The sequence below is a fragment of the Natator depressus genome, chromosome 9 (assembly GCF_965152275.1).
Source record: "Natator depressus isolate rNatDep1 chromosome 9, rNatDep2.hap1, whole genome shotgun sequence".
Taxonomy (NCBI): Eukaryota; Metazoa; Chordata; order Testudines; family Cheloniidae; genus Natator; species Natator depressus.
Genome location: NC_134242.1, coordinates 41,829,817 through 41,852,635, shown reverse-complemented (window position 1 = coordinate 41,852,635; position 22,819 = coordinate 41,829,817). Strand labels below are relative to the sequence as shown.

Here is a 22,819-nt window from a genome sequence, read left to right as displayed (position 1 = left end):
ATTACACCGTTATCCATCTCTGAGGATGTAGGTAGGAAGCTGTGCAGCCTGGAAAAAACCCAGTCAGGAGGGAAAGAATGTTGGAGTCACCACCCAAGCAAGATGACAGCTAAGGAACCAGAAGCCCAGAGGTGGTACACTTGGTCGATCATGGAGCAGGAACTACAGGTGCAGCAGCCCTGAACTGTGACAAAGGGAAGCCACATTTTTAAACTTGGATGCTAATAAGACACCCAGTTCTGCATTTGGATGCTCTGATCAGCACATGGGCACCTGACAGGGTATTTGGATACGTAAGTGACCATTTGAACACCCAACTGCAGATATGGGTGTCCTACATTAGGCCCACACATTTGAAAACTAGGACCTCAGTACCTGCCTCCTATACTGACATACCTACAGATGTGGAATACTAGCTAAAATACTGTACGTGCACCACTCTGTTTTGGAAAAAAAACTATTTAAGAATAAAGTTACAAAATGCCATTTTGCAATTAACAAATACAGTGGCATAGGTAGCAAGTGACTCACCCTCTGTATAAACCACTGGGCTGCCTGGTTTCCTGTGTAATACCGCACATTTTAGAAGTGGAACACGCTCTACAGCTCTTTTTAAGATATAGATCTTCTACTGTAGGCATCAATTATTTTAATTGTAACAAGTGAAGCTCTCTCCTGCCCTCTCCCTTCCTCAGTCTTTCCAATTACATAGTTCCTTCAAAAACACCCAAAGGATTTAAATAAAACAAATGAAAATTGTGGTCCTAGCATGACATTTGCAAACCATCACTCTGCTAATATGTTCTCTTTCTCCTACCCTTTGTTTGTCTTGTCTATAAGTTATCAGGGGTAGGGCGATACTGTCTTTTATTCTGTGTTTTTACAGTGGCCAGCACAATGGGGCCCCATTCTCAAGCTGGCTGCAGGCACCACCATTATAAACATTATTAATCATAATGTTTTTGTTAATAACAACAGACTACAAATCTGTTATTTTCACCAAGTATACTTAGACCATTCCTAGCAGGTGATTATCGAGCCTATTCTTAAAAAGATCCAGTGACAGGGATTCAACAACCTCCTTTAGAAGCAAGTTGCACAGCTAATAGCAAGGACGTTTTTCCTAATATCTAACCTAAATCTCCCTTGCTGTAGATTAAGCCCATTACTTCAGTTTGGTGTCACCCACAAACTTTATAAGCATACTCTCCATGCCATTATCTAAGTCATTAATTAAAATATTTACTAGTACTGGACCAAGGATAGACCCTTGCAAGACAACACTAGATACATCCTTCTTGCCCCTCCCCACCCAGTAGGGCTGTGTCAAAAGCCTTACTAAAATAAAGATCTATCACATCTACTACTTACCCCCATCCACTAGGTCAGTAACCCTGTCAAAGAAGGAAATTATATTGGTTTGGCATGCTTTGTTCTTGACAAATTCATGTTGGCTATTCCTTATACCCCTATTAATCTCTAGGTGCTTACAAATTGATTAATAATTTGTTCCAGTATGTTTCCAGGTATGAAAGTTAGGCTGACTGGTCTATAATTCCTTGGGTCCTCTTTATTTCCTTTTTAAAAGATAGGTGATATGTTTGCCCTTCTCCAGTCCACTGTGACCAGACCCCTCTTCCAGAGTTCTCAAAGATAAACAGGGGCAGTTCAGTGATTGTTTCAACTAGTTCCTAGGTACTAAGGTGCCTTTCATTGGGACCTGCCACCTGAAGACATCTAACTTTATCTAATTATCCTTTAACTTGTTCTTTCCCTATTTTGGCTTGTGTTTCTTTCCCTTGTTATTAATTATGTTCAGTATGTGGTCACAATATTAATTATGTTCAGTATGTGGTCACAATTTACCTTTTTAGGGAAAACTGAAGCAAAATACGCATTGAACACCTCAGCCTGCTTCATGTCAACTTTTATTAACTCCCCTCCCTGCTAAGGAGAGGACCTACACTTTCCTTCATCTTTCTCTTGCTCCTAACATAGTTATAGAACCTCTTCTTATAGCCTTTTATGCCCCTTGCTAGGTGTTAGTCATTTCATGCCTTAGCCTTCCTGATTTTGTCCCTGCGTGTTTGTGATATTCTTTTGTACTCATCCTTAGCAATTTGTCCATTTTTCTATTTTTGTAGGATTTATTTTTGATTTTCAAATCATGAAAGAGCTCCTGATGGTGCCATATTGGCCTCTTACTACTCTTCCTACCTTTCCTTCTGTGACGTTTTGGGGAACACTCTGACCAGAAAGAGGTTCCATCACTGCCTGCCTTGTAACTTTGGGTACTTTAATGCTATGCTGCTATGGGTTAGAACTCTGAAACTAGTAGCCAGCCTACAAGTATAAAGGTCTCACCCTGGCATCCACCCACTTAGTTACTCCTTGCAGGGTGACCCCAGTATCTCCTCTGCCCCCAGGTCTCCCCAATCCAATGCCCTAATTCTCAACTACCAGACACACAGATTTTTCCCTTCTGGTTCGCCACCCCCACAGGAGTGAAACCTGCCCCCAGTTACCTGTTCACTTGGGGTCACACACTCCATCCAGTTTGCACAAAAAAGACCTGCTAAGGGTAAAAGTAAGAAGTTTATTTGAAAGAAAAATCACAGATTCAGAGGTGAAATAGTAAGAAAAAACAAGTTACACAGAAAATAAATATAAAGATGCAACCTCTGGCTCTACACTTCTATATTAGCTAAATTCCCTTTTCTAATACAAGTTAACTATTGGCTCTGAACAGTTTCCCAGTATGCCTCCTGTCATAGAAGAGATCCAGTGCTGCAGGGACAGCACCCCGCTTAGATGCTGGCTTTCCATTTCTGGATAGCTTTCACTTCAAACCCATGCCCTTTTAACAGGCTTTGCAGTATTTTTTCTCTCTCTCTCCAGGCTGGTCTACACTGAAAAGTTACACTGGCATAGCTAGGTTTCTCAGGGGTGTGAAAAATCCACATGCTTGAGAGACATAATTAAGCCGACCTGTAGATAGCAGTAGGTCAACAGAAGAATTCTTCTGTCAACCTAGCTACCACCTCTTGGGGAGCTGGAGTACCTACGCCAATGGAAGAAGCCCTCCCGTTACTGCAGTAAGTGTCTACATTGAAGAGCTCCAGTGTCTATATTGAAGAGCTCCAGTGTAGCAGTGCCCCTGTAGCGTTTTGAGTGGCCATCTCACCACCACAAAATTAGATCTGCCCAACTTATGTTAGCACACAGCCAGTGCAGTTATTAAATTGCTTGTGTGCATGCACATTTGGCTCCTTGTGTTGGCAGTGTGCATGCTCACAAGGAGCTCTTGTGCTGATTGTACTGTATGTGGCACTGTGGGACAGCTCCCACAGTAAGTAATCCAGTAAGAGTCGATGTAAGCAATGCAGTGTCTACACTGACACTGTATCAACCTAATTACATCGACCTTGGCTCGACACCGCCCGGGGAAGTGGTGTTATTAAATCGGAGTAGAGAGGTACTTACATCAGCGAGAGTGAAATTTAAGTGAAGACACTTCCGCAGGTAGGTCAACACAAGGCAGCTTACATCGCCCTAACCATGTAGTATAGACCAGGCCTTAGACTATGATAATTCATGATTACAAAAAGTGGAGAAATGCCCTTCTCCCTTAGCTTTCCAATACCTGGGTTTTCTTTTCAATTTCAATGTCTTTCCATTAACTGTATTTAATTGTCCACCATTGTCTTTCCCTGGACATAGTTAAGCCGACCTAATCCACAGTGTAGACAGCGGTCGGTCAACAGAAGAATTCTTCTGTCAGCCTAGCTACCACCTCTTGGGGAGGAGGAGTACCTACACCAATGGGAGATGCTAGGTGTTTGGAGTTAGTTTCATGTGAACAACTGTCTTGTGAGGTGCCTCTCCCTGTCTGATTGTTTCCCTACGCTGCTGGTAGGTGATGGTGTAGTTACAACCTAGTTACAATTACAGTGTTCTACACATATACACAAGCATGCATTGGTAACCATAACCTATACACATATCTCCTAATGACCATCAAGTTCAGAACGTTACATGCTTTCATAAAAGATCTTACTTGACATATAGACAATCAGTGGATTCAACTGCTTATTTGGGGTTCAGATGACTTATTCTCCCCCAGAGATGTCTGTACCCTGATTGTCACACCTTCGTATCAGGACAGTTTGCTGTTGCACTTGTAATACTGTCTCTCTGAGAAAGTGCCAGCACTCCTGAAACCCTAGCTATAATAGTCATAACCTGCAATTCTATATCTGTTTTCTTTAATGATAATGTGAATGATAACAGCCTAGTATGGAGAACGTAGTCTATTCTATGCAAGGGATACAGTTTACAAATGAGGCAGCCCAGTGTCATTTTACAAGGCAATTTCCTCCACTAGAGGAAATCAGCAGAGACGATCATAGCATTCCTCTACATATATGTAGTATCAATGTAAGCCCACAAGAGGGCATGCTCTGCATATGTCAAGTATTGGGAGTAAGATTTCCCTCCAGTGTAACTCTGGAATGAATTACTCACATAGGTTTGTGAGGCCTAGAAGAGAAGCAAATCACAGGGAGTGGCCCAAATGCATCAGAACAAAGGCTCAATGAAATACAAATACAAAAAACCCAGAAGGGTTGGCTTTGGTCCTTTTTTCTTAGGCTGTTTGTGGCTGAATTTCCTGCTCATGGAAATGAGGGACAGCATGGTGCCCTTTCCCATCCTGTACCGCCAATCTCAGGCTCTGTCCCTTTCCTGAGGCTCTATCGCTTAGAAACTGGCAGACGTGCTGAACTCTAGCACACTGCCTCCTATTTTCAGAATCTGGACAAACGGTGAATGGGATAAAGCCACCCAGCTCATTTGAATTTGAGATGCCTGATCCAACACCCACTGAAGTCAGAGGATCTGTGGAGCTTGGGGGCTTCACACACTGCTATGTCTGGAGCGTACAGAAGAGGGCCAAACCCCAACACTCAGCAGAGGAGGTTGGAGGAAACTCCATGAGGAAAACCTTCCAGGGCCCCGGCCACAGATACGATCATGGAAGGGTATGATTTGACCCATACATTTTCCCTACAGCCAAAGATACACATGCATCTTTGGGGGAAGGGATAGCTCAGTGGTTTGAGCTTTGGCCTGCTAAACCCAGGGTTGCGAGTTCAATCCTTGAGGGGGCCATTTAGGGATCTGGGCAAAAATTGGGGATTGGTCCTGCTTTGAGCAGGGGGTTGGACTAGATGACCTCCTGAGGTCCCTTCCAACCCTGATATTCTATGATTCTGATTCTATGTAGTATCTTTCTTGTTCACCCTAATTTCACAGTGATAAATAATCCAGTTCATCTTTATTGACCATACTATTTATATACATTCACTTCTTTGAGTGGTCTACAAGCATGTGGACAAGAGTGATCCAGTGGATATGGTGTACTTGGATTTTCAGAAAGCCTTTGACAAGGTCCCACACTCAAGACTCTTATGCAAAGTAAGCGGTCATGGGATAAGAGGGAAGGTCCTCTCACAAATCAGTAACTGACTGAAAAATAGGGGGGAAAGGTAGGTATCAATGGCCAGTTTACACAATGGGGAGAGGTGAATAGCAGGGTCCCCCAAAGATCTGTCCTAGGACCAATCCTGCTCAACACATTCAAAAATGATCTGAAAAAGAGGGTGAACAGTATAGTGACAAAATGTGCAGATGATACAAAGTTATTCAAGATAGTTAAGTCCAAAGCAGACTGCAAAGAGGGATTTTGCAAAACTGGGTGACTGGGCAACAAAATGGCCGATGAAATTCAACATTAATAAGTGCAAAGTAATGCACATTGGAAAAAATAACTTCAACTATGTATATACAATGATTGGGTCTAATTTAGCTGTTACCACTCAAGAAAGTGATTTTGGAGTCACCATGGATTGTTCTATGAAAATTTCTGCTCAATGCACAGCAGCGGTAAAAAAAATCATCATAAGAGGAGAAACTAAAAAGATTAGAGCTGTTTAGCTTAGAAAAGAGATGGCTAGAGGGGGATATAATAGAAGTCTGTAAAATCATGAATGGTGTGGTAAAAGTGAATAGAGAAGTGTTATTTGCCCTTTTCCACGGTACAAAAACCAGTGGTCACCCAGTGAAATTAGGAGCAGCAGATTCAATACAAACAAAAGGAAGTACTTTTTGACATAACGCACAACTAATCTGTGGAACTCCTTGCCAGAAGATGTTATGAAGGTCAAAACTATAACTGGGTTCAAAAAGATAAGTTCATGGAGGACTGGTCCATCAGTGGCTATTAGACAAGATGATCAGGGATGCAACCTTATGCTCGGGGCTACTCTAAACCTCTTACTACCAGAAGCTGGGAGTAGAAGATGGGCTCGTGTACCTTTCCATAATTGTCCTGTTTTATTACCTCCCCCTGAAACTTTGGTACAGGCCACAGACAGGGCTAGACGGACCATGGTCTGACCCAGTATGGCAGCTCCTATGTTCTCTCTAAGACAAACATTTTTAATAATTTTGTCAGCACTCACATATTATATACATAACAGGTCAGAGTTTGTTCGAAGAGAGATACATCTCCGAACAGTATTTTAGGTCTTGTCTACACAGGGAGGTTAGTGTGTGAATGTAACTACTCCGCCCTAACTCCCTGTTTGGACACTTACCGTGCACTGAGAGTGCTCTAAGTCAGTTTAGCTAAATATACTTCCAAAGTGCATTAAGCTAATTCATACAAAGGCATTTTCAGTACACAGTAGGAGTGTCCACACAGGGAGTTAGTGCAGAGTAGCTAGTGCATACCAGCTACTGCTGGCTTTTTCCACAAGCCTCTAGTGAGTATTGTGAATCGCAAGTAGATTCATAAACAAACCTGTGGGGCAGACCCTTGAGTGCACCGAAGCAGCGCTCAGAACTGGGGTGGGGGGCAAAGGAGGCTTTACGCCATCTTTTGCCCCTAGACTCAATTAAGTGAAACTCAGAGCAGCCTCAAGGTTGTCTTGGAATGGTCTGGAGCTTATGCCCTCCCCCACCCAGGGGCAAACAGAAAGGGGTGGATTATTTTTGACCGGGGGTAGGGGAGGGTTTCAGCCCCATCTATCAAAACTCTAATCTGTTGCAGAACCCCAGGTGAGCAAACAGTGAATCTGGCTGTTGACATATCTCCCCTCTCAGTGCACTTGGCAAAATGAAACACACACACACACCCCAAAACTGTGGGAAAAGGACAGGAGAGGGCAAGGGCAGCATCACTTTCCCAATGCCCACATGCAGACAATGGCGTGTCCTGACAAGGAGTTTGCACATAGGCAGTGGCACAAGGACACATTCTGATGAAGACAATGAGGAGTCTGAGGGCACCTTAAAGACAAACAGATTTATTTGGGAATAAGCTTTCGTGGGTAAAAAAATTCTTCAGAAGTGGGTTCTTTACCCATGAAAGCTTATGCCCAAATAAATCTGTTAGTCTTTAAGGTGCCACCGGACTCCTCATTGTTTTTGTGGATAAAGACTAACACGGCTACCCCTCTGATACTTGATGAAGGGCATGTTCTGACAAAACACTGGCTTTACATCACTCTGGGCTTCCTCTACATAAGGGGAATTCTCAGCTGTCTACTTAAGGCACCTTTGTGCAGCTGGAATGGGCACTGTGTTCTGAGCGTGTGATCTACAAAGCTGGGGTAAAATACCAAGTATTTTTTGCAGGGAATTTTCTTCCCATTTTTATCTAAATTTCCCACTTTTTTTTCATATTTTCAACAACAAAAATCCAAACCCAAAACATTCTCAGGTATTTGGTAAAAGAGTAATAACAACAACAACAACATTTGGGTTCTGTGGTTTGTTTTTGTTTGTTTTTTAACAGAAAGTAGAAAAGGTTTATTATTAAAAATTAGTTTTCCATTGAAAGTCATTAAAATTATTTGTTCTGTGAATTTTTTGTTTCCCCTAAAAAGCTATTTTTACTTAACCAATTTACTTATTCATTTTTAAACTAGAAAATTTGGACCAGCTCTAATTTACAGTGTACGTTTTTATGATTTCTTTGACAGTCTCTCTTATTGAGTAGTATCTAACTTGTAGATACTAACCCCGCCCGCAGCAGGAGGAACAAGCAGTCTCCTCTTGGTTCCTGAGCTGTGCCCAGCACCAGCGCATGAATAAATCCTTCAGTTAAGGCCTTGTCTTCATTAGGCTTTTACCATGTGTTGGTTAGCATGTGTTAGCTACCACAAGGTCAAAGCACACCCTTTTTTCCTCCAGTGGGGAGACACCCTGACAAGAAGAAGTAGGAAGAAGTCTTCAAACTTCCAGTTGCTCAAACCAAACTTTCCCTCCTCTCTAAAGGCTCATAGCTTAGGAAAGATCCTCTTATTACTTCTCTTCTCACATGATTTTGCTTTGAGGGGGCCTAGTGTTCTTGTTTGTCCAGATATTATCATACCCCTATAGCTCAGATCCTCCTGCTCTGCCTGCTTGATCACCCTTTAAATCTGCTTAGTGCTGCACAGAAGCCCTTTCACTTTGTGCAAACACATCCCCCGAGGATCCACTTAGAAGTACCGTGCTAGGGCTCTGTTAAGAATTTTGATTTACGGGTGTGTTTACTACCCTGACAGATTTCATGCATTCAAACAGAATAAGCCTTGTGCAAAGACAGCCTGCCACCTGCCTCAGTCCTCATCAGCTTCCCAGGGTTTAACCCTTCACTGCTTTGTAGCAAGGCATGGCAGTTCAAGCTAGCTTATGGATGCACATTGGAACAGTGAGATACCTGCTAAAACAGCCTAGTTTTGAACCTCTCTTGTCTCCTCCCAAAAGGGTTAAATGAAATGTAACACACCATGACACCAGTCCCAGTTCAGTCTGTTAGTATGTTTGGGCAACTAATCAGTTAAGCATGATGATACTAAGATTGTAAGATCTATTCCTATGGAAGAAGTCTGTACTAAATGAAACTTCTCAGTAATCAATGCCTGCTCTAATTAATACAACATAATTTATCAATGTTATCTATGCAAATCCCTCTTTGAATACAGTAGTTGCTACACTGAGATGGGCACACGTGTAACTTCAGATACAGAAAGAGAAAAGGAGTGCACAGAGAAAGTAATTGAGTCTAACTGTAAGCCCTTAATAGCTGGATATGTTTGAGAATTTCATTCATGCTCAGAAATAAGAGGGAACTGGATCAAGTACTTTTGAAATAGATGTACATTGGTATGTTTTAATAATACTTAGCACTTAAACATGATCCCTTATATCTCTCCTGTTAATTATCCTCATTTTACAGATGGGAATACAGAGACTGCGAAATTAAGGCCGATGTTTTCAAACTTGTCTAAAGTTACTCTCCTAAATTCATATTTAAATACCAAAATAAGCAGCCCGATTTTTTAGGCAAGTGGTAAACACCTAGTACCTGTGGAAATAAGGCCTCTTTGCTTAGGTACCTTGCTTCGGAACTGGAGACTGAAAACGTTGGCCTATGTGATTTGTCCAAGGCCATAGTGAGAGTCTTGTGTCAGAGCCAGAATTAGAACTCACACCTTCCTTTTTTTCAACTGGGGTGCTCAGATCTCTGGATCATGTCCCTCTGCGATTGTCAAATGCAAAGAAACTCCATTCCTATCACTTTATAAATGCTATAACGAGATCACTGGGTCTTATACTGTTTGACAACTGTTTCCCTCCCCCTGCCGCCCGCTGCCAAAAGTCACCAGCAGATCTTTGGGGGAAAATTACCAGCCTGCGCCCAGTCCCTGTCTTCAGACTTCCACTGATATTACTTTGCTCAGGTATCAAGAAGTAGTCCTTGCCAGGTGCCAGGAACATCCCATACACCACAGAACTGATTCCAGCTGAAATATCCTGAGACTCTGCAAACAGATTCTGGGGAACATAGAAGGAGTGGTTGAATGTGTGGTGACATGGATCAGACATGTACAGAATTGTATAGTGTCTGTGATTACTCTGACAAGCAAAGCGTCATGTCTGTATGATACATCAGATGTGGAACAGTGTCTCTATCGAGTAGCAGAAATACAGCATTCTGTGACTACACACTCCCATGCTGCAGTCTTGCACAGTGCTTTACTTAAAATAAACATTGCCACTGGGGTGCACTATGCTCCAGAGATTACAGCAAAGGGCTGTGAATGAGAAGGGTTCGAATCCACACCAAACCAACCACTCACCATATCGCCTTGGGTAAGTCATACAACCCAGCTAAGTAGAGAAAAGCGTACCTAAGCAGCTGATACAACATTCAAATAGAACTATTCTGGAGAAATAAAAGTTCTTCATCACCAATAGCTTCATCTCGAACACCACACTATGAAAAGCAAGCCCTCCACAGTGACCACTTTTGAACGAGCTGTTGTCCTAATAGGAAACTAAGACTATTGCTTAAGTATAACCACCAGGCTTCTCCATCTGGACACTGACATCATTGATTATCGCACATCCAATGGCCTATGGAAGCAACAAGAATGCTTGGATTTCCTCATGGCTTGGACTCCTCCAGCCCACCCGGCAATCTGATAGGTGGGTGGCCCAGGCAGCCTATTGGACACAGTGATCACAAGGTATTTAATTTACACTTACAGCCTCTGACATATCAGTGTACCATAAAGGGAAACACGCTCTTTCCTGAGACCTGTCCCTGCTCGTGTCTGTGTATCTACAGTTCTAATCGCAAACTAAACCCACTCTGTGAAATGTCTTCTAGCAGACAACTTCTTGCTCAGCACCAAGTTCTCGATAGCTGGTGATGACTCAGAACATGGACCAGCAGAGAGTCATATATGGCAGCTGAATGATACCTGAAATGGAAGAGAAAGAAAGAACACCTTACTGAGCCATGATTCTCTCATTTGGCTACACATTACAACATCTCACATCATGCAAGGGAGCTGTCGCTGGAATTCATTTCTCAGTTAGTACCTGATCCATAGCCCATAGAAGTCAGTGGGAGTCTTTCCACTGATTTCAACGAGCTTTGGATCAGGCCCTTGTTTTATCCCAGGAAAGCAGAAAGGGTTAAAAACCTTCCCCTTGTGCCATTATAGACTTGCTGTCCATTTCTCTGCTGCTTATTAGATTGTTCATGGCTATTAGGTTTGTTTGAATAAGCTCTTTTGTTCTATAGAGTTTTCCCACATCCCTTCATTCGCTAGGCAGTCGCGTGTCCTAAGTCAAAGAGGGGCTGTGGCCATGAATTCTTAAAGAAACTTTTTTCAGAGCAAGACATCTGCCTTGGAGGGAACCTGCCAACATCTGCCACACTTTTTCCATTTTCAAGACCCTTTCTTTCTGTCTTAAAAAGAGCGGGAACAGATGTTAAAAGTTGTTTTCTTGTGAAAGAGTGTGAAATGTAGACAAATAGCAAAAAAAGAGCAGTCAAAGCTGAGCTGCCCCTTGCTTTTCGGGAAAGCGAGGTGCAAAGACAGGCTTTGCCTAGTCTGGAGAATCTCTCTTTTCAGTCAGATCTGGCAGCGTGCAATGTAAAAGTAAAAAAGAAAATTGCAAAATACTTCCTTTAATACTATAGCAACATTTGCATTTGCCTGCATATTTCCCAGACAATCCCAGGCACAGATGTCCCTGAATGAAGGGTTACTTTTTAGCCATCACAGCTCTTTGATTCCAAAATAAAGACCTGAGCCCTGAATGAGAAATGCCAAAGAACTGTTTACAGCTAAAGCTGCCCTTATTGACATTTTGAATACTGTCTTACAAACCAATTTTGAAATGCTCCTACCAAAAACATAAGTCATTTGCAAAGGCTGTGGTATATGAGATTAAAATGTTAGATCTCACTCTTCAGAGCACACTGCACAAAACAATGGGTCAAACTCACTCCAACAGAAAAACATACACATCATAGGAGTTACAAGAGGAACAGATATGGCCCCAAATGGTCAGATAACATTTAGGGTGACCTTTTCCTTGGGCCTCATTTACTGCATCTGCAGTATGTGTGGGCTAATCCATTTCCATATTCAAAACCCATCATTTGGATCTAAAAGCAGCCTGGTAAAACTCACATGGACTTCAACAGGAGCAGAGTCAGGCCAATGCTAAGTGTTGTTGAAAATCCCACATTAGTCTCTGACCCAAACTTGGGTACGAGCACATGATTAAGCATGTTTTACCTTTGGATAGCACCACTGATTACATGTGTTGCCTATCATAGTCTAACTGTCCTTTTACAAGCATCTCTTTCCTGCTTGCAAGGAAGCAGTATATCAGTTTTCAAGACTTTGCCTTCCTGACTGGTACCACTGTTGGAAAGATTTTCAAACTGAAGGAAGAGATATATTGAAATATAGCTAGTGATGATAGCAATATACAGAAACATGTAGGTAAGAAGTTATAGCTAAATGTGCAAATATTCATATTCTCATGCCCCATTGTGGCTGCAGCTGCAAAAATTATGGCCATCATTAAAGGTTAAGAAATTATATTTTTCTGGGACACTCCCAGTTTTTCATAGGATGTCCCATATCCAAGGAACTTTCTTTAGGATGCCTGAAATGCCTCCTCCACCCGATTTTCCTCCTATTTCATTAATCAAAATGTTTAGGGTTTTTGTGTAACTATAAAATGGTTGTTCCAGACTTATTGCTATAACGAATAGTAAACATTTCTTGCATCCATTTCACTCCCATCACGTAAAACGTGTGCATTTCACATCAGCCATTATTCAAGGTCAAAATTTGGCATAATATGTCAGGCAATGACATTGTACAAGGAGTCTGATGAGTCCATAATGCTCCTAGTCAACACAACTCCATGCTCTGACCCCTCAGGAATGGGAGGGAAAATACAGGGAGCTGATGGGGCACAGGAGACTGTGGGGAGGTTGTAAGGGGCACAGGAACTTGTGCAGGACAGGCAGTGGGATGAGACAGTGCTAAGAGGGAGGGGGATGGAGCTGGATACAATGGCAGCTCCCCAGGGGACAGGAGAGGGTGAGGGAATCCCCTCCAAGCAGCCAGCAGGGAGGCCTGCATTTCTGTGTGTGCATTTGAGATCTAGCTCTGTGCCTGAAATGATCCCACGTAGATCAGGAGGGGGAGACTTCCCCCTAAAGGCTCCAATATCAAGAGGCAGGTGAAAAACAAGGAGACAGATCATTGTTAGGCCAATTTTGGGATTTTGTGGAGTCCGACCCCAGAGGTTTGAATGCCAGGGGTTGACAGTATTGGGTATGATGACCCATGCCATGGAGAAGAGGGCAGCAAGGGGCAGGGGTGAGAAGGGAGAAGAGGCAGAATTCCGCCTCTCTCAGATCTGTTTTGTCACTGTCCGTGAGTACTCTGCAACCCTGCTGTGACAGTATCAGGTTTTGATTTTGAAAATAAATGGCCCCCTTAATCGCTTCCTTGGGAGGGTTGCTCCTGGGAATGTAATTAAAGGCCACTGAAACTAGTAGATTCAGAGTGACAGCACTGAAAGCACAGGTGCAATCACAGTGGGTGTGGGACACTGGAGGGGAACAGGGGACAGACATGTCCTACAGCTTTTCACTCTCCTGTTAATGTTCCACATGAGGCAACCCTAACCCTCACTCCTGATCCTCCTCACTGAGCCTGGATTCCCACAGGAAATCTCTGGGGAGATCCTCTTCTAGTTTCCCCCTTGTTGTGCCATAGGGCCCCTCCTCAAACCTGACAGATCGCAGGAGACGCATGGGAGGCCAGGGCTATTTGTACAACAGCCCTGTGCTTCTGCACTGGCAATGGCATGAAAGTGACGGGGGAAGGATGAGGGAATTGTTGATGCACTGTCAGCAACTGGAAGTGTGTTTATGATTAGAAAGGCACTCAAGTTGCAAGAGCCAGAAACAGGTCTGGACTGGAAACACCCCTGAGTTCTGGGGGTTTGGATCCAGCACAGGAGGACAACACTGGGAAAGAGATGGAGCAAGGAACGAGTCTGATGGTCAGACAGGGAAAAGACTTACAGGGACCACAAGGCCAAAGATCAATGGAGCTCATTTAAATCACCAGATAAAGAGCTCATCCAGGGAAAGATGACAAGAGACCCACTGGATTGCAGAGAACCCCTCCAAAGGCAGTCAGGTTGAGGACAGGGGAGAGGCAGCAGCCCTCTCTCATCCTCCCAATCTGATGCAGTTGGTTATATCTTTAATAAAAATATCAGGAGAGTCCAGTCCCTTCTGCTCTCCCTGCTGGAATCAGGTAAGGCAGTACAGGGTGAGGTCAATGTTAACTCCCACTCCCTGTATGGGTGAGGGGGTTGGAATAGGAGCTGAGCAGCCTGATGTCCTTCAACTTCATTTACACGAGTTCCCCACCTCCACACCCTGAGCAGCTCTGCAATGCTTCCCCATCCAGCACAGGAGCAGGACGGGAGGGGAGGCGGGGCAGGGCAGATCCCTTCCCTTCCCCAGACACTGGGCCAGGCTTTCCTAGGAGACATACACTCTGTTGCAGGAGGGTACATGACCTTCTGGGACTTAATCATATTAAAAAACTGTAACTGATGGTCAAGAATGAACCTTATAGCGGCCATCCATCCACCAGCCTCCAGTGCTGCCAGCTCTTACGGTTTCATTGCAAGTAGGGTGACCAAACAGCAAGCGTGAAGAATCGGGATGGGGGATAATAGAAGCCAATATAAGAAAAAGACCCAAAAATCGGGGCTGTCCCTATAAAATTGGGACATCTGGTCACCCTAACTGCAAGTCTCATGACATATGTTGTTCTTCTTAAAGCCCCAGCTCCTGGAGTTATGTAGTTATGTCAGAATCTCAGCTCTTTTTTTTTTTTTTTGGTTAGGTAAGTTTTTAGTTCTCCTGACCATGGAGAAAAGCTTGAAAATGTGAGCCCTGAAAGCCCTCAAATCAGAGAGACATGCTCATGGTTTGGGGGACCTGGCTCACGATTTTGAATACTTGGGGATGGCAGTACTGAGGACCTAACAGGAGTATCTCTCAGGGGGCAGTGTAACACCCTTTCATTTTCTATTGATAGGGATTACCTGGTATAATCCACCTTTCACTGCTACCCTTGCAGAGTTAGGTGGTCACCCTTACTTGGTATTAAAAAATGCATCCTGGTGCCCATCTCAACACACACCCTCTCTTGTATATCAGAGAAAATGCATAACAATGTCCCACTTTCCCACAGAGTGAGGTCACCACAGTCCTTTATTAAGCAGGGCACTCCTTTCATCAAGAAATACTCTGACAGCCTCGCTGTATTTTGATAAACTGAGAGCCTCCACGGGTAGCACAACACGTATGTAGATACAGCTCCAGTACAAGCACATGCACAACGAGCAGAGCGGTAAACAGAGTATCTAGATAGACTGTACAGTATGTATATGTACATACATAAACTCATACACACATGTATTGTTTATGAGAGAGAGAAGAAGCGTGTATTTTGTTCTCACGGGTCTGTGACCCCCCCACCCACCCTTGGGGGAGCCTGGCGCTCAGCGTCATCATTTTGTAGATGTGTGGTTGGGGAGGTATGGGAAGAGCTTACAGTAGAAGGGGGAGAGGCTTTTAGTTCTTCTGAAGCTACCCAAGACTTTCCTGTCTGCTAAAATAAAGTGATACATTCAACACCTCTTTAAAAGAGATAATCTATCAGACTCGACAGGATACTAGCAAATCCTTCTTATTAGCAAAACAATCAGAAAAGAAGAGCTTGTTCATGAAAACCCCCTGAGATTTTCCTTTAAAAAAAGTATAAAGGGAAAATATAAACACATAGTGAGGAGATATGTCTAAGTGTTCCTTAAACAGCCATATGCTTTTGCATTAGTATTTCAGATGATGAAAAAACACTTTCAATAGTGTAGTCAATAAAGATACCCTTATGGAAAAATCCTGTAGAATTTAATAGGCATGAAACCCAAACTGTTCTGTAGAAAAGCAACAAAGGTCTATAGATAGTTGAAATATTAAATTCTAGGATGATTAAAAAAATAGAAAGGATTATTTTCTGTTTTATAAACTTTTTAGAGTACTTTTATACAGCTGGATTACACTTCTATTGAATGCTATTGGTTTCACCCATATTACATAATGTAGGACTATTCCATGAGGGATTTTCATATATGTAAATGCATAGTTTCCATAAAGGCAATTGTCTATTGACTTTAAGGTAACGATGCCTTGTTAGGATATTTGTGAGAGACATAAAATAACCACTGGATGCATTATTATTTCTAACAGTGGAGATTGTTTTGTGTTTCAAAGCCTCCGTTTGGATATACAGTAGGAGGGGTTCATATCTTGCAAGTAAAAAGTGGAATCAGTTCAATATGATAATAAAATAGATTAAAAAGCCCAGAAATTTAGAAGAAATTCTCCCAGGTGTAACTCAACTGGTTACAGCCTATTGTTGCTCCCTGGGAATCTGTGTAAATTGAGCAAGGAGCCATGTGATCTGCTCAGTGCTCCCATTTTGAGTCTCTTCTTCTTAACAAAAGCTTTCTGCAAAGCAAAGCTTTTGTAGGCAGGACATCTGTCGCTGTTTGTGGGGGCAAGTTGGCCATTGAAAAGAAGCAGTGACCTGTCAGCCTTGATTGATGGCCACAAGCCTCTGGTCTCGACCCCTCATGTGGGAAAAGAAGTCCAGCCAAGGAATGCCCTTATTCACATGTTAATTCTGGGCTATAAATACAGGCAGCCTTACAGAGGAGAGGCAAGAGAAGCAAAGAACCCTTCTGAAAAAGGAACAGCCGGCTACCCAAGTGCTTTCTTTCCCCCTTGCTTCCCAGCATTTAGGGGCAGACAAGCTGGATTATAATGACTGCCACGGCTATGGCCAGCAATGTGCAGAAACTTTCCAACACCAAAGAGGAAAGGAAGGTAGGTCATTTTATATACAGATTTACACCTACCCTGACATGTGTGGTGTATGGATACTGCACATAAGCGTGTGGACTATTACTTAGACAACACTCACTGTAGATGGTGCTTCACAACTGCAAAAATGATAGACCAAAAATAATTCCTTTCATTATAAAGATGTCTACAGGGTGTTTTTAACACTCTGGGCTGCATTTTCCTCTCACTTTACACTGGTTTTACATTGGCACATCTCTGCTGACTTCAGCTGAATTACTTCTAATGTACACCAGTTTAAGGAGAGCAGACTCAAGCTTAACATGCATAAGAGTTAAACTGGCAGAGTGGTAATGAGATTATAGAGCATACAATGTCTCTCCTACTTCGTACCACATCACCCTTGAATCCTCTGATGCCACATGTAGAATGTGGCTCTTAAGGATTAAAAATGAGGGGCCCAATCTGTCCCCGACACTGTCCCCAATGGGAGTTCTGCCAGTGAGTGCAGTGGGAGCAGATTTTATTGTGATAAAACCTTGACATTCCACCTCATAAATCCTATTTTCTTTTTTAATATCTTCCTTTCAGTTAAGAAAGCCTCTGATTGAGAGAAAGCGAAGGGAAAGGATTAACAACTGCTTGGAGCAACTGAAGGAAGCAGTCGTTGGTGCATTTTGTTTGGACGTAAGTGTTGAGTTTTTCATGTCTTCCCCCTCACCCCCCTTTATTTTCTAAAAAAACAAGCCCGGCATCATACAAAACAGTTCTTCTTTACTGACCTACTTTTTTTTTTAAATAGCAATCTAAACTTGAAAAAGCAGATATCCTTGAAATGACAGTAAAGCATCTCCAGAATATCCAAAACAACAAGATCATGGGTGAGCTTCTTGGTTTTGCATTTTTCTTTCATTCACTGCATCTTTCAGATGTGGAATTTATTTCCAACCCTGGGTGGGGGCTGCATTTTTAATCAAGTAATGGTTTTTGCAAAAACCTCTTTCAAACCTGATGACACCTATGTCTATTACTGGCATATCTTCTAGTTTCTATTCTTTGCCACTAGAGGGGAATCTAAAGCCAATGCCTTTCAGTAGATGGGTTAAGTTTGTTTTTTTTCCAACAATGATATTCTCTTTCGTTTTAGCCTTGTGCCACAATTTATAACAGCAAGGAAATCAGAATTGTGGTACCCTGCTTTTTGGAATGAAGTTGTGACCAACTTTTTATTGCTTGATTTTATTTTTCCAACCACAATGATCCTTATGGAAAAACCCTAAAGAACTGATTAGGGGGTAAATCAATAGGGACTTTATAGCAATTTAATTTAAAACCTATAGAATTCAAGACAGAGTTATATTCTTTCTGTAGAATTTTTAAACTATCCTATAGAATCCAGACTAGAATGCTAACCCTGTTATGGAATCACACAGGATGGTTTCAAGCCCTAGCTGTTATATAAGTAACCAAGGCTATCATTCTCAGTTAAGTTCTATAGGAATTTTCCAGAAGAGGCAATATATTATGAACTTGTTGAATTCTTGTTTAGTCAAACGTAATGTACTGCTAGCCCTGTGCACTTAAATGACTTGAATTGTCTCCTGTTCTAATGCAGCAGATTCCAAAGTGGGTCTCGAAGCTCAGCAGAGGTACAGCACTGGATATATTCAGTGTATGCATGAGGTTCACAACCTCCTCCTGACCTGTGAATGGATGGACAAGACTCTTGGGGCACGATTATTAAATCATCTCCTGAAATCCTTACCCAGATCCAGCGAGGAGACCTGCAAAGCAGCCTTAAGGTCCTCGCCTCCAGCTCACCAGGCCCACACAGTGCAGAAATCCCCTATCTGCAATAAGGGGAATTCCTCAGGGTCAAGTCCATCTCAGGACCAGTTCTATCCTGTGGAGGAAAAACAAGCTTTGAAAAATTCATTTCAACCACAACCACTATCTCTCTTTAGTCAGCCTGATGTGTCACCTTCCAGCCAGATCCTACGGCCAAATTTTTCTCATAATAACCCTAGTATGGGATCATTAGATATGTGGAGACCATGGTAAAATGTATTTTATATTTTCCCTTCTAATCTTAGACACTTCTATATGTATCTTATAGATATGCCTCTTTAAAACACCTGTGGAGCAAATCTGTTCCGGTAGGTGTACTAAAGACCAGGGTACTTCAAGCCGAAGTAAACCTAAACGTAGCCTGCATTATAGAAGGCTGCTATTATTTTGTATTTATTTAATACATATAAGTTATTGTATAGAACCTCTTTTGGGCTTTTAGTGTACATTAATTATATAACTTTCTTATTTTCTTAGGTTATTAAAATAATTAACATCTAATTAATAAAACAGAACTAAGGAAATACTGTCTTTTGCATTTTGGTTTCTGCCGACATTTCTTTCAGATCTCACTTAAGCTACTGAGATCATGTCCTTGAAGGAAAGAGGACAGGCTACACCCATTACGTCAGTGCAGTGGAAGTAACAAAAAGGAGAATTTAGCTCTAGCCTTCTGGAAATGCAACATTCATTCTAAAAGCTTGGTTTTCAAATTTTTAATATTAATATACATTTAATCAGCGTTCTCTGTATTACCTGTTAAAACTAGGCTATAACATGTTCACTTGAAGAGACAGTGTTTTATAAAGAGCCAAGTAGATAGTGGCTTCTGTTTATTAACAAAAATATATTGTCTGGTGCTTTGTATCTACATTTTTTTTAAAAAAGTATAAATAAGTATTTGAAAGTTCAACACTGAAGTTTCCCTGTCTACTTTTCTTCTCTCCATTGGGCATGCACAATGATCTGTTCTTGTAAGATTGTTCCTAGGTACTTGGCTGTTAGTTTTTGTTGTTCTTTTTGTTGTAAAGAAAAAGCAGCTCACTGCACACATGCGCAAATCTGAAGAATTAAATGAATCTTGTTAACATATGAGATTGTAAAAAGGTCAGATGTTGCGCCCATCAACCTTGACAAATTCTTTAGGTTATACTAGTGAGCAAATTCCAGACAGGATATAAAGACCAGAAGGTAAGATTCCCTGCAAATCCTACCAATAAGTCTGGGAGGAATCTGCTCAACTTGTAGACAACATTTGGTCACAGTTTTTCAAGTCAAAGGCAGTTAAAACTTCTTTACAGTTAAAAGAGCAAGGGATCTCTTAAACAAACACTCTGCATACTAATTAATGACACCCCCTCCCCAACAGGGGACTAATTATGCAGACTGATCTGTTTGATGATGTGTCGAAAGAGTGAAAGTCATCACCTTGGGTTTTAGCATCTCTGTGAAGCTCTCCCCTTTTATCCAGCCCTCTTGAAAAGCCATTAGAAATGGTAGCACAGGGATGGCAGGAGTAACAACTGGCTTACATGAAAAGAGGGTCCATTATAGAATGTAGGCACAATGCTGAAACTGTGGTTTCTGAAGCAACTCCTTTAGAAACATTGAATTGTACAAATCTATCAGTGGCCTAAATTTATCACTTGTCATTGCTTCTCCATTCTGGAACAAGCCTTCCAGATGAAAGGTAACCTCACCAATGGCTCGGAATATAGATAACATGGCCCAGTCCAGCTCCTACTGAAGTCAATGGAAAGACTCCGACTGAGTAGAATGGGAATTAGAGCAGATCCATTCATCCAGCGGAGACAATATCAATATAAAATAAACACAGGCAATGAAAATTCCTTACTATTATTATTAATACCACCCCAAGTTATTAGAAGTGAAAGAATATTAAGCATCTGTACAGCTTATTGTTTATATTTGTACACTTCAGAGAGCTTGGAATAAGGCCCCAATCCTGCATCAAGATCCACTACTGCAGTCCCTTGGTGTCAAGTCCCAGGGGCTCCATGTGGTGTAGGCGTCCAGGGTAGCAGATGCATATACAGGATCAGGGTCAAAGTTGGTCAGTTTCCCTTTTGTTTCTAGTCAGTTTCACTTTCTGATGTAGTAGTTTGGGTTCACAACATCACAAGGGGATATTTAACTAAAAATATTATTTAAACTGAATATTCTAATGTCATGAAAATATTGATAATAGGTTTTGATACCATCAATTTAAAAAAAAACCAAACTTTTATCTGAAAACTGTATATCCACTACTGTTATGAGTAACACCTAAAGTAATTGTAACTGAAAAAGATTAGCAACAGAAGAGAGAAACATTTTTTTTTTAAATAGGAAGTAGGAGTGGAAAACTTGGCACACTGAAACCCAATGAGAACTGGAGCTAGAAGAATCTCTTGCAGGATACTCATTTGAAATAAAGGGGATGTTCCTTAAAGGAAGGCAAATGATTTACAATAGTTTGCCCACATACAGGTGTATATTATTTGTGTGTAGCAAAATCATTGTACATTTATTTCAAATCATTTAACTTTATAAAGCTTAATATATTACAACAACAGTATTAATCATCTACTTTGTACATAACTAGCCCTTTCAGCTGAGGATCCCAAAGTGTATTGCGTACTCTTAGATAAGGTGATCAGATAGCAACTGTGAAAAAACAGGACAGGGGGTGGGGGATAATAGGCACCTATACAAGAAAAAGTCCCCCAAAACGAGACTGTCCCTTTAAAAAGGGGACATCTGGTCACCCTACTCTTATCCCCATTTTACACATGGGGAACTAAGGCTCAGAGAGGTTAAGTGACTTGTCCAAAATCACACAGTGGGTGTGCCTATGCTAGAAAAATTAGTGCCCATATTACAGCAGCAGCCATCAACAGTGCAGCTCCACGGACGCTAAGCCATCAGTATCAATGTTTCCATCTACCTCCTATTTCGATGGAGACGCCCTATTTTGACGCATATATCCCACATCCTGTAAGATACTGATTACGCTTGTCAGATAAAGGTTAGTAAAGAATCCCCTGAGTGCATTGCAGAGCTCTGACGGGATGTCATGGATTTATGCCGCTTGTTGTGCCCTAACATGGTGCTATTTCATTACAGCATTAGTGAGGTTACATTGCAATGTTGTGTTTCAAGATGAGACTGAGCCACAGTTGGATCCAAATTTCCCTAAAGTTTGGGAGTTTTCAGAGCCACGGTTTTAGTTTGGCTCATTTTAGGACAGTACTAAGACATGTGCTTAAATTTAGGCGTGAGCTTATGTCCCACTGATTTAAATGAGATCTAAGTATGTGTTGATGTGCTGTCCTGAATAGGAGAGCTTTTGTGAACTGGACCTTAAAAGATAGGCACCAGCTGCTAAGTTTGGGTCTGGATTCAGACTTTCCTATGCAGCTGTTCTTGCAGGTGTTCGGAGCTGGGGTTTGGTCCAGACCCATGTAGCTGTAAGGCAATATCATCACATACTTATGCAATGCTTTGGGTGCAGCAGGACAAATCCAAACAGGTAGCAATTCTATGTGTATGATTGTGACAGGTTGATCCACTCGTCACATGGATAGCACATCCTCCTGGCCGCATTATCTGGATCTGCAGACCCTTCAGCTAAGTCATTATTGCGGTTTCCCCTTCCGAGGGAAAAAGTCTTGTCTCCCAGACAGTCTTCCTATTCACTGCCCCACCGGTGCCACTTCCCCAATGGCTGGTTGGGGAACCAGGGCCCACCCTGTACTCCGGATTCCAGCTCAGGGACCCTCTAATCAACAGCCAATGCCTCTTCCACCCTTGCTACATGTCCCTGAGCCCTTTCCTAATCCTCTGGCTCTTCCTTCCTTCTCTGGATCTGCCAGCTTCACTGCTCCTTCCTCCCAGGGAGTGTCTGCAGCCTTTCCCAGAAGCCCCCTCTTTTGTTAGCTTCCTAGCTTATATAGGCCCCGCCTATTCCTGCACAGGTGAGCTTCTTCTAATTAAGACTTCTTTCATAGTCTTAATTTCCCCCAACTTGCTGCCTAATAGGCTAATCAGCCCTTCTGGCCTGCCTTAACACTTTTAGGGTAAGTGTGGGGAGGACATCCCATCAAAATGATCAGTGGGCCCAGTCCAGCTTGCACTGAAGTCAAT

The 22,819-nt window shown here is 42.2% G+C and overlaps 1 protein-coding gene across 1 annotated transcript; it reads left to right on the top strand.

Moving 5' to 3' along the window:
• Positions 1-16,452: 16,452 nt before the first annotated feature.
• Positions 16,453-19,302, top strand: LOC141993442 (transcription factor HES-4-like). The gene is made up of 4 exons (XM_074962985.1): positions 16,453-16,849; positions 17,417-17,512; positions 17,628-17,706; positions 18,441-19,302. Exons 1-4 carry the CDS (start codon positions 16,787-16,789, stop codon positions 18,884-18,886), a joined length of 684 nt encoding a protein of 227 aa, XP_074819086.1. The 5' UTR covers positions 16,453-16,786; the 3' UTR covers positions 18,887-19,302.
• Positions 19,303-22,819: the final 3,517 nt, after the last annotated feature.